General features: G+C 36.9%; 1 protein-coding gene across 1 annotated transcript in view; it reads left to right on the forward strand.

The window, feature by feature from the left end:
- The first annotated feature begins 590 nt into the window (after window positions 1–590).
- The window catches only part of LOC102864657 (basic proline-rich protein-like), a 15,655-nt gene continuing 5,196 nt past the window's right edge, over window positions 591–11,049 (forward strand). Inside the window, exons 1-2 of the mRNA XM_006882487.1 lie at window positions 591–616; window positions 1,376–1,432. Of these exons, the coding sequence (XP_006882549.1) occupies window positions 591–616; window positions 1,376–1,432 (83 nt within the window). The remainder of the gene's footprint in view (window positions 617–1,375; window positions 1,433–11,049) is intronic.

Consider the following 11,049-nt stretch of genomic DNA (forward strand, 5'->3'; position numbering starts at 1 on the left):
AGCAAAATTGGAACAGAAGATCATTTTTTCAACATAGTGAAAAATATATATGAAAAACCAAGAACCCATATCATTTTCAATGGAAAAAGAAGACTAAAAGCATTTTCCTTGGGAACAGGGACCAGACAATAATACTCACTGTTTCCACTTCTATATTGTATTACAAGTGTTTGATAGGGTAATATGACAAGAAAAGGAAATAAAAGGCATCCAGATCAGCAAAGATATGGTTATGACAGTGTACAGAAAACCCTAAGGATTCAACAAAAACACCATTAGAGCTAGTGGATCAATTTAGTAAGATATAAGATCAATATCTAAACAATCAATAGGATTCCTCTACAGTAACAAAAAAGAACTCATAAAAGGAAACCAAGAAAACAATACCATTTACAATAGCCAACAACAAACGTAGTTTGGCATTTCCTCAGAAAAATGAACACAGAAATTTCATCTGACCCAGCTATTTCACTGCTTAGAATATATTCTGAGAAAATGAGAACCGAGGCACAAATAGAGAGTTTTATACCAACGTTCATAGCAGCATTATTCACCATTGCAAGAACATGGAAACATCCCAAACTACAACCATGACTGAACAGATTGAGAAATTAAGGTATTTACATGATGGAATACTATGCAGCATGAAAGAACAATGATTTTTAAAATCACTACCTAACTTGGGATGGACTGGAGAGTATTATGCTAAGTGAACTAACTCAGTCCCATAAAGATAAATATTGTACAAGACGATTATTGTAGAAATAGCTAACTAGCAAAACGTGTATGAGGATTCATGGAGAGAGGGTGGGAACAGAGTGGTGAGGACAGGAGAGGGAGAAGGGTAATCATTTGGTCAGCAATTAGATGGGTAGAGTGAGGGTTGGGTAAAGGAAATGGGAAACAATGTATATAAACTTTATTTTAAGTAAATCAGTATAAAATAAAAAATGTTCTTAAAAATAATAAAGATAAGTCAGTCATTTGGTACCAAATGATTAAACCGGCTCATGATCAAAACTAGGGAAGAAAAAAATGGAAAAAAGTAACATAAAAAGTCTTATCTCCTAACTCATGATTTATGGTTTTAACTTTTATTAATACTATAAACTAGCAGACTACTTTTTTAAAAAAAAATCATTAAACTAGCAATATACTCATAACAACTGCCCAGGATGGTCCTCACTTAACTTTCATGCCTGTTGAAATCCTACTCACAGTCCTGCTAAGGACAAAATATCTTGCCTTCTCTGAAGCTTGCTTGTCCTCTATTCTGGTAGCCTCCCCCTTGCACTTTTTACCAAGGCCTTTAAAGTACCCTTAGTCTTGTGCCGCATACATTTGGTGTTTTTAATTTGTCTTTTCTGGGTTCTAGGTACATCTCCAGCACTGGACACATTACATCCAGAAAAGACATCCCTCTGGAAACAAAGTAAAGAAGGCACAGGACTGAAAATTCTTCCAGGGTGTGTTATTATTTAGATTATTATTATTAGATTATTTATTCAATTCAGCATAAACCCCTGGAATCCAAGTTGTGGCTACAGAACATATGTATAAAAAGCCAGCCCTGTCTTGACTGTGCAGCCTCCAAGTTCAGGTGCTGCTGATGGAGGCGAGTCCTTGAGAATAGCAGAATGCACTAGTGTTCTCAGCTTCACTTCTATTTATGTCTCTTGCATAAAGCTAGTATTTGTCATCTGGTCTTATCTCATGTTTTTTAACTACACTCTCAGTCTTTAGAACTATGTGGAAAAATATGTGAGTAGGAAAAGTGGAAACAGGAAGACAAAGGCCCATTGTGAGGCAGTGTCCCTACACCATTAATTGAGATTGTTGTTGTTGTTATGTGCCATCGAGTCACCTGCGACTCATAGCAACCCTATATAATAGCCCTAAACCCTGTTCTATCCTGTGCCAATCCTATTGTCTCTGACTCACCAACCTCATTATCCCAGTCACTGACTCAATCCGTCTCATCGAGGGTCTTCCTCTCTTGTGCTGTCTCTCCACCCTCCCATTACGTTGAATAATTCCTAAACCGACTCTCAGAGTCTTTAGGAAGGGCTAAGAAGGGGAGGGCAAGCCACAGAAAGAATCAAACACAAACAGATGTACTGACTCAAAAGAAAGTGACATCAGTTTTTGGTTTGCTCCGGAAGGTCTTTGACAAGATGAGGGCAATTCTAAATGAAGTTAAGAGGCAAAGAGTACGCACAACCCTTTTCTGCTCTGCTGTAGGATTCCTTACTAATATAATGCAAAGCCTTTCAAAGCCTAAATATATCTGCATCATGATGCATGATAAAAATTAAAAACATTATAAAAGGACACTCTGTAGACTAGTTCAATTTGTGCTGTTAATCCCAAACTACTTTAGATGAAAATACCTAAGCCTCAGATGTGGGAGTCTGCTCTGTGGGAGCAGACAGGCACCACATGGGAAATAAAGAATAGCCTTCACCTGAGATGCATGAAGAGCAGAGGGAGGGACAGCAGTTGTCCATGAGCACACAGAGGCTAGGCTGAGGACAACTTTTTGATCCCTGGAATGTTTCTCTCCAGACAAATTGTCCATCTTATAGAAAAGATAGCATGATACAATTATTACCATATTGTAACTTCTAATGAATTGATGACAAGTTCTCGGAATATGCAGTCACTTCACTTATTAATCAAAGATTGGTGTTCAAATCCACCCGGAGGCATTTTGAAAAACAGGCCTGGAGATCTTCTCAAGAATCCTAGGCTTGAAAATGCCTTTGATGCTTTTAATCTATGCACATCAAGTCACTATAACTCAGAAGTGACTCAACAGAAACTAACAATGATGAAAAATAATGAATGAATCTGCTCATCAATGGCTGCTAATATCAAGAAAAAGTAAATACTGGCTGCTTGCTGTTGGGAAAACACATTATTTATGAAGGAATCTAGCCAAAAAAGTTATCAGGGTTCTCAATCAAGGTGATTTTGCTATCAAAAGAACATTCTTTAAATGTCTGAAAACATTGTTGATTGTCACAACTGGGGAAGGGGTTATACTGACATCTAGAGGTCAAGGGAGGCTGCTTATCATCATACACTCACAGGACAACTCCCTACATCAAAGAATATCATGACTTGTTGAAAGCAAGGAGGATCTGAAACATTTGCTGCAGAAGATCGAGGACTACAGCCTTCAGTATAAATTACATCTCAACATCAATAAAAGAAAAATCCTCACCACTGAGTCAATAGGCAACATTATGACAGATGGGAGAAAAGATTGAAATTGTCAATGATTTCACCTTACTTGTATCCACAATCAACACTCTTGGTCAGATCAGGAAATACATCGTAATGGGAAAGTCTGCTGTCAGGGACTTCTCTAAAGTCCTGAAGAGTAAAGATATCAGTTTAAGGACTAAGGCGTGCCTGATTCAAATCATGGTCTTTCAACAGTCATCTACTATGCATCTGAGAGCTGGACAAGACAGAAGAAAGATCAATGCCTTTGCATTGTGGTGTTAGAGAAGAGTACTGACCAGCCCATGGACTGCCAAAAGAACAGAATTAATGTCTTGAAGAAACTATGACCAGAGAGCTCATTAGAGGTAAGGATAGCAAAGCTCCATCTCACATACTTTGAGCATATTATTAGAAGGGGCTATTCCTTAGAAAGTGACATTATGATCAGCAAAAGACCCTCAACTAGATGGATAGACACACTGAGGGAGGCAGTGGGCTCAAGTATGTCAAAGATGATGAGCATGCCACAAGAGATAATAGGGTTCAGTTCTGTTGTTGTTCATAGGGTCACTGTGAGTTGTGTTCCACTTGATAGCAACTAATAACAATTAATGAGGGCTGGTAGCATAGTGTGTTAAGTGTTAGAGCCCTAACCAAAAGGTTGGTTGTTGGAGGGCTGTCATGTATCAAAATGAACCCAAGGGCAGTAGATTTCAGTGTGGTTTAAACAGTCAGTAATAATGCCTGTTCTAGCTCTGACGGCTTAATGGCAAGCAAATGCTGTGCTAACACAAAGGTACGTGGTTTCAATCCATCAGATGCTCCATGGGAGAAAGATGGACTATCTCCTCCTATGCAATTTACTGTCTCTGAAAACCTTCTGGAGGGTCAACTATAGGTTGATTCCAACTTGACAGTACACAACAACAAAACAAGAATAGACTCAACTACAACTTATGAATAAAGTAGACAGTAGAGAACAGCATCTTTATGAGCAATATCCAGGGTGGGGAAACATGTTACATCATACCAAAGGATGCAGCCAGCAAAATCTAGGCTGTAGATAAATTTACAGAATAAATAACACTTTCTTTTTTTCAACAAATATATTGAAAGAAAAAATACAGACATGGCAACTCTAGATTTAAAAAAAAGGTCTACCAGGTATGGGAATAAACAGAAACAGACTAATGGCTCTAGTGTAACCAGCTAAGAAAAACTACAAACTACATGAAAAATTGTTTGCAGACACTGGACTATGGAAAGCCCTGAGAGATCACATCAGAAGCAAATAAAGTAAGTCTTACAATTGTCCCAACCTTCTCCTAGCAGGCACAGGGATGGAGGAGGCAAGCATAGCATGAAGTTCTTGCTAAATTAAGAAGAGAAAAATAACAGTTTAGGGACACTGGTGCAGTTGGAATTTGCAGACAGACTATGAGGCACAAATGATATCAGCAGAGATAGAGAAAGAGCTTCAGAAATTCATACAGCTAATTTCTTAACTCTGTTGTTGACTATTAAACTGCAAACATGTAGTCTAGAACTTCACAAGGATAGGTAAAGAATTTGCAAGGAGCTGCAACAAACAATTCTCACTGAGTGAGAGATCTGCCAGTTCAGCTAGAGTGACCCTAGTGAAAACACCCAAGGCATCAGGAAAGATTCCAGAATGACCATGCCTTACTGGTACCATTACTGTAACTCTTAAAAAAAAAAAAAAAAAAAAAAAAAAAGACTCAAGGCAAACTCCCAAGGGATCCACAAAACAATCCTCATTTTGTTGTTGACTGCCTTCAAGTCGAGCATAACTCTTAGCCGATCCTATGAACAGAAGGCCTGAAGACCCTCTACGACTATCAACATTTATTAAAGTTCATAGCGTTTCCAGAGGCATGTTATTCAGGAAGTGGATGCCACCCCTGCTTCCAAACCTGTCCTCACTTTATACATTTTAAAATATAACTATGGCTTTAAAACAAAAAACGTTGTTGTTGTTGTTGTTAGGTACTAGTAGGGATTCATAGTGAGCCTATGCATAACTGCATGAAATACTGCCCAGTCCTGCACCATCCTCACAAACATGCTATGTTTGAGACAACTGTTGCAGCTACATGGTCATTTTATCTCATTGAGGATTTCCTCTTTTTCTGTGACCCTCAACTTTACTAAGCATGATAGCTTTCTCCAGGGACTGGCCCCTCTTTAACATGCCCAAAAGATGTGAGACAGAGTCTCTTCATTCTTGCTTCTAAGTAACAATATATTATACTATTTATAACATATGAAAGTGAAATGTATGACAACAGCAGAAAGTGGAAAGGAGAAATGACTTATACATACAGGTTTCAAAAAATAATCCAAGAGGGAATGAAAAGAAAGAGAAATGATGAATAAATGGGACAAATTAAACAAACCCAAAGAATCAATTGTTGTTGTTATGTGCCGTAGAGTCGTTTGCGACTCAAAGCGACCCTATGTACAACAGTCCTAAACCGTGCTCTATCCCGTGCCAAACTCATTGCCTCTGACACACCCATCCCGATTACCCCAGTCACTGAATCAACTAGATTAAAAATAAACACTTGAGGCAAAATTTAATAGAAAGATTCTCAGCTTGATCCTTTTTAAAAAAGTAAAAGCAAACCTTATGGTGCCTAAAAATAAAAACATGAAATGTAAAGGTGCAAATAGATGGAAGAAGATAAGGCACCAATGCAAATATTTTATCGTAAGGAAATAGTAGTAGTCCTAGCATATGAAAAGTTTTACCAAGGAGAAAGAGAAATATTTTGTAATGAAAAAATAAGTTGATTCATTACAAAAACACAGTCCTAGAAGTATATTCACCTGGAATTTCAGAATCTATGAGACAAGAACTAAAAGGAAAAATAGACAAATTCCCAAGCATTGATGAGAATTCAACAAACGTTTCTCAGTAATGACTAGAGCAAGTAACAGAAAATCAGTAAGCATACACAAGGCTTGAACAATACTAGCAACTAGATTGATTTGACTGGCAGTACTAGAAAATTCCACTAAACATCACACACATTCTTTTCCAATGTACATGGAATAATCACTAAACCTGACCACGGTGGGTTTATTTTAAAAATAAACTTCCAATAAATTTAAAATGGCTAAAATAATAGCATATGTTCCCTGATGAAAACAAAATTAAATTAAAATCAATAACAGAAAATAGCTGGAAATTCCCAAATACTTGGAAATTATTAAACAAACTTTAAACAACTCATAGGTCAAAAGATGAAATCAAAAGAAAATACAAAAATATTTTGGACTGAATGAAAATGAAAACAAAACAAAAATAATTTAAGTTATTGTTGTTATGTGTCGTCGAGTCATTTGCTTATCAAGGAGAAAAAAAGTATATAAACTTCTAATATTATGAATGCTATGAGGGTATCACAGAGATAGTAAAAGTCTAATTAAACTTAGGAACACTTTATTCCAATGAATTCAACAACTCAGATAAAGCGGGGAAAAGATGCAGATTACCAAAACTGACATGAAACAGAAAATCTGCGTACCCTTGTGTATTAAAGACACTGAATTAATAAGCTAAAACTTTCCACAAAGAAAACTTTAGACCAGTTGTCTTTATTGGTGAGATCTGTCCAACCTGATAAAATAATACCACTCCTATATAACTCTCATATAAAATACAGATATATCTATATCTATATATATATAGATATAGATATATTTTTTCCTATGTAAAAGTTAAAAAAGAGATAACACTACTTAGCTCATTATAGTAGCCCACCCATTACTTACACATCAAAATGAAACAAAGACATTCAAGAGAAAGTAAAAAGAGCAAACACCTTAATAGAGGACTGGCAATTAAATCTGATAACATAAAACATAAAGAAATCATTTAACAAAATGTCAGACCTTTTAATAACTACAGGAGTCAGCAAACAGAAAAATCAGAAGGTAACCTCTTCAAGATGATGAAGGAAATTATCAAAAATAATCTGCAGTTAGCATAAAAATCTATGATGAAAGATAATGTTTTACTTTTAAGACCAAATGTGAACTATCACTGCATTTCTACTTAAGGTCTTAACAAAATACAAAAGAGCAAGAGAAAAAAAGAAAGCATTTAGGTCTTAAAAAAGGAAGTAAAATTCTTACACAAAGAAGACATGTTTATATACCTAAAACATTCTTCTAAGAATAAATAAAGCAAGCTCACAAACTATAAATCAAATAAACTAATTAATGTTATTTCTATATAGCAACAACAAGCAATTAATGCCATCAGGTTGAAACCAACTCATACCACTGGTTTTCCAATGAGGTAAATCAAACTGGAGGAGACTGCCCATCTTTGTACTAGGAGCATGGATTTCAACAGCCAGAAAGGTGCACCATTTGAGTCAGCATGCAACTATAAGGAATAATTTAATGAAATACACACAAGACCTTAAAACCATAAAACACTACTGAAAGAAACTGATACAAAACCAAGAACCCATTGTCGTTGAGAAGATTCAACTTATAGCTTCCAACTCAGAGCAATTCCAAAGGACAAATATTACTGGCCAATGTGGTTTCAAAGGGTAGAAATCTTTAATAGAAATAGACCATCACAGCTTTCTCCTGCAGAGCAGCTAATGAGGCTGAACTGGTGAATTTGAACCATCAAGCTTTTTGATTAGCAGCTGAGCACTTAAAAACTGCACCACTGTTGTGTACCACAGCATCAGAACCGACCCACAGCTGACCATCCTGTGCATGTTCAGAGACAGTTAATTGCATGGAAAGAGACTGTCCATCCTTCTCCCCTGGAGTAGCTTGTGGCTTCAAACTTTGTGCCTTTGGGATTGCAGTGCAGCTTCTTGCCACTAGACCACCAGTGCTCACTGTTGTTGTTGTTGTTGTTGTTGTTGTTGTTGTTGTTGTTAAGTGTTGTTGAGTTGTAGATGACTCATAGCAACCTTAGGAACGAAAGACCTGAACACTTGTATCACTTTCATCATTTCTCTAAATTCATTGAGTTTCTGGAGGCAAGCTTTTTCAGAAGTGGATGCCACTCCTGCTTCCAAGCCTGTTTTACTCTGGGAGCGCCATTTAATGCTGTCCAGCACGGGTAACCATTATCACATTTGACACATCAGTGTCACAGTGTTTAGCATCAGAGCAACCACCACTAGAGCTCCTTAAATTGATGTATAAAAAATGTAGATTGTTGTCAAGTTCTAATCAACTCATATCTGGCCCTCCATCAGGTTTTCAGGGTCTATAAATCCCACAGGAGGAGATTTGCCCATATTCCTCCCACAGAGCAACTGGTGGATTTGAACCCCACTCCTTTGGGTTGTCAGTGGAGCTCCTTATCATTTGACTATTAGCTCAGCTTGCTTGCTTTTGTATATGCGCGCTCTCTCTCTCTCGCACACACACACACACAACACACACACACTCACATAAATATACATTTCTATGTGTGTGTGTGTATGTATATACACATACATATATGTACCTCTATGTGTATGTGTGTACACACACACACACACCCCTTTATGCATATACACAAACATACCTATCTGCAATTCAATGACAAGGAGTAATTTTTTCACTAAATAGTGCTGAAACAACTTAAGGTCAACATACTGTGGCTGACAGGGGCCATCAAGTTAGCTCTGACTCATAGTGACCCTATGTACAAACAGGACAAAAAGCTGCCATATCTGGCCCAGTTCTGCTCTGCTGGAGTTATTATAAATTGGAATTAACTTTTTAGCAAAAGATTTTTAAAGCTGCTTATGACCAAAATGCCAGACTTATGTAGTTGAAATGGTCTGCAGCATAGATTACATCTCAAATATAAAGACAAGTAAAACTATTTCTCAAGCGAAGATAATTTGTCTGTAGAGGATGGCAAGACTCTACTCCATAATCCTGAATGTCTGCACTGTGATTCACCATTACGGAATTGCCAAAGATTCCAAACAATATCTCTTTCTGCCACTGCCACTTCAAGCACCATTGGATCAGCTGGATCATATAACCAAGTGGCAGAGCAGCCTGCACAGCAGTCTGAACCGGTTTTAGAGCCTTCTTTTGTTCTGGATTCTACTGAAAACTAGCAGTTCTATTTCTTTAAAATTTTATTTTCAGAGAAAAATCAGTAAAAACTATACCATTTTTCCTCCTTTATGTCTTTAAACTGTAACTTAAGTGAAAGTTAAAAAGCAAATTGGCTTTTCACATTCATCACATACACATTCCATAACATTAATTGTAAACACAATTCCACTTTTCCTACTTCTTCTAATTCTCCAGTCCACTGTTACCTATTTGTCTTGCCTGCCCATGTATCTGCTGTTGCCTGTATCTGAGTACTTCTCTGTGGCTTCCCTTTCTTCAGCGGCTTTCTGCTAATTAATTCTCCATATTGCCTTTTCTGTCACCCATGTTAATGCGTAACTAGTATCTACTTACTAATTTTTACTCCCTTTTCCCTTCTTTCCTATCCCTGATAATCATCAAAGGACAATTCTGAGCGTAAAGGATTTCCTTAGCTTTTTATAATGGTCTGATAACAGTATTTGTCTTTTTGTGATTGATTGACTACTTAGCACAATTTCCTCTCAATTTTTCTGTCACAGTGGCCTAGTCTATAAGGAGTTACACTACTAATCCAAAGGTCATGCCTGTCTCGTAGTTGGAATCTATCAGCCACTTCAAGGGAGAGATGAGAAATCTCCAATACAATTTATAGCTTCAGAAAGCCATTAGAGAGTCAACTGTTATGTAGACTTTCTGGAGTTCTTTACTTTTTTTTTAGTGTTGCATAGTCCTTCGTTGTGTGGTAGTAGTATAGTTTTTTCAACCGTTTGTCCCATAACTGACACTTAGCTGTTTCCATCTCTTTGCTACTATAAATAATGCTGTACTGAGCATGAATGGGGATATACCTGTTCATGTCACAGTGCTTATTTCTTTAGGATATGTACAGTGGGATTATGACAACAAATGGTTTACTTCCAGCTTTTTAAGTAAATGCCAAACTGTTTTCCAATGTGGTCAGACCATTTTAGAGTACCATCAGTAGGGTTTGGAATTTGAATCTCTCCATTCCCTCACCAGCATTTGTTATTATTTTACTACAAGTTGCTATTGTCACTGGGATGAGATAATATCTCATAATTGTTTTGATTTGCACTTCTTTGAGTGTTAATCATCATGATCATTTCTTCATGTGTTTGCTGGCCTCCTGAATTTACTCTAGGTATAGTGTCTTCAAGTCCTCTGCCCATTTTGTAATTGAGTTGTTCATCTTGTTCTTGGTGAGGTGTTGGGAGTTTTCCACCTCAAAAAGACTCATTCCTGTGTGTCGGAAATGACTCACTGCTGCCCCTCCACTGATTTCTGAAGCTGTAAATCACATGGGAAGACACTCCCCATCTTTCTCCTTGGGATCAGTTGGTGCATTCAAACTGCCAGTGAGGCACCACCTTTTATTTAGTGGCACAACCACAAGAGCTCCATGAAGTTTTCTCCAACTTCATGAATTAGGTCTGATAGGTTGTTGCCAAATATTTTTTTCCCAACCTGCAGATTCTTTTTTGCTCTTTTTTTGAAAAGTCTTTTGATATACACAAGGACTTAATGTTTAGAAGACTCCTATAATCAACTGTCCTCTGATTATGAATTTTCACTTCTATTTGATGTCTATTTATGTCATAGATAAGAGTTCTTCAGCTTTTTTTGTTTTTAATGAACTTTAAACTTGGGTTTTATGTTGAGGCTTGGTTTTCTTATTTAATTTTTTATTTTTTTTTT

The sequence above is a fragment of the Elephantulus edwardii genome, unplaced genomic scaffold, assembly GCF_000299155.1.
Source record: "Elephantulus edwardii isolate Elephantulus edwardi_28Jun2011 unplaced genomic scaffold, EleEdw1.0 scaffold00020, whole genome shotgun sequence".
NCBI classification, from domain to species: domain Eukaryota; kingdom Metazoa; phylum Chordata; class Mammalia; order Macroscelidea; family Macroscelididae; genus Elephantulus; species Elephantulus edwardii.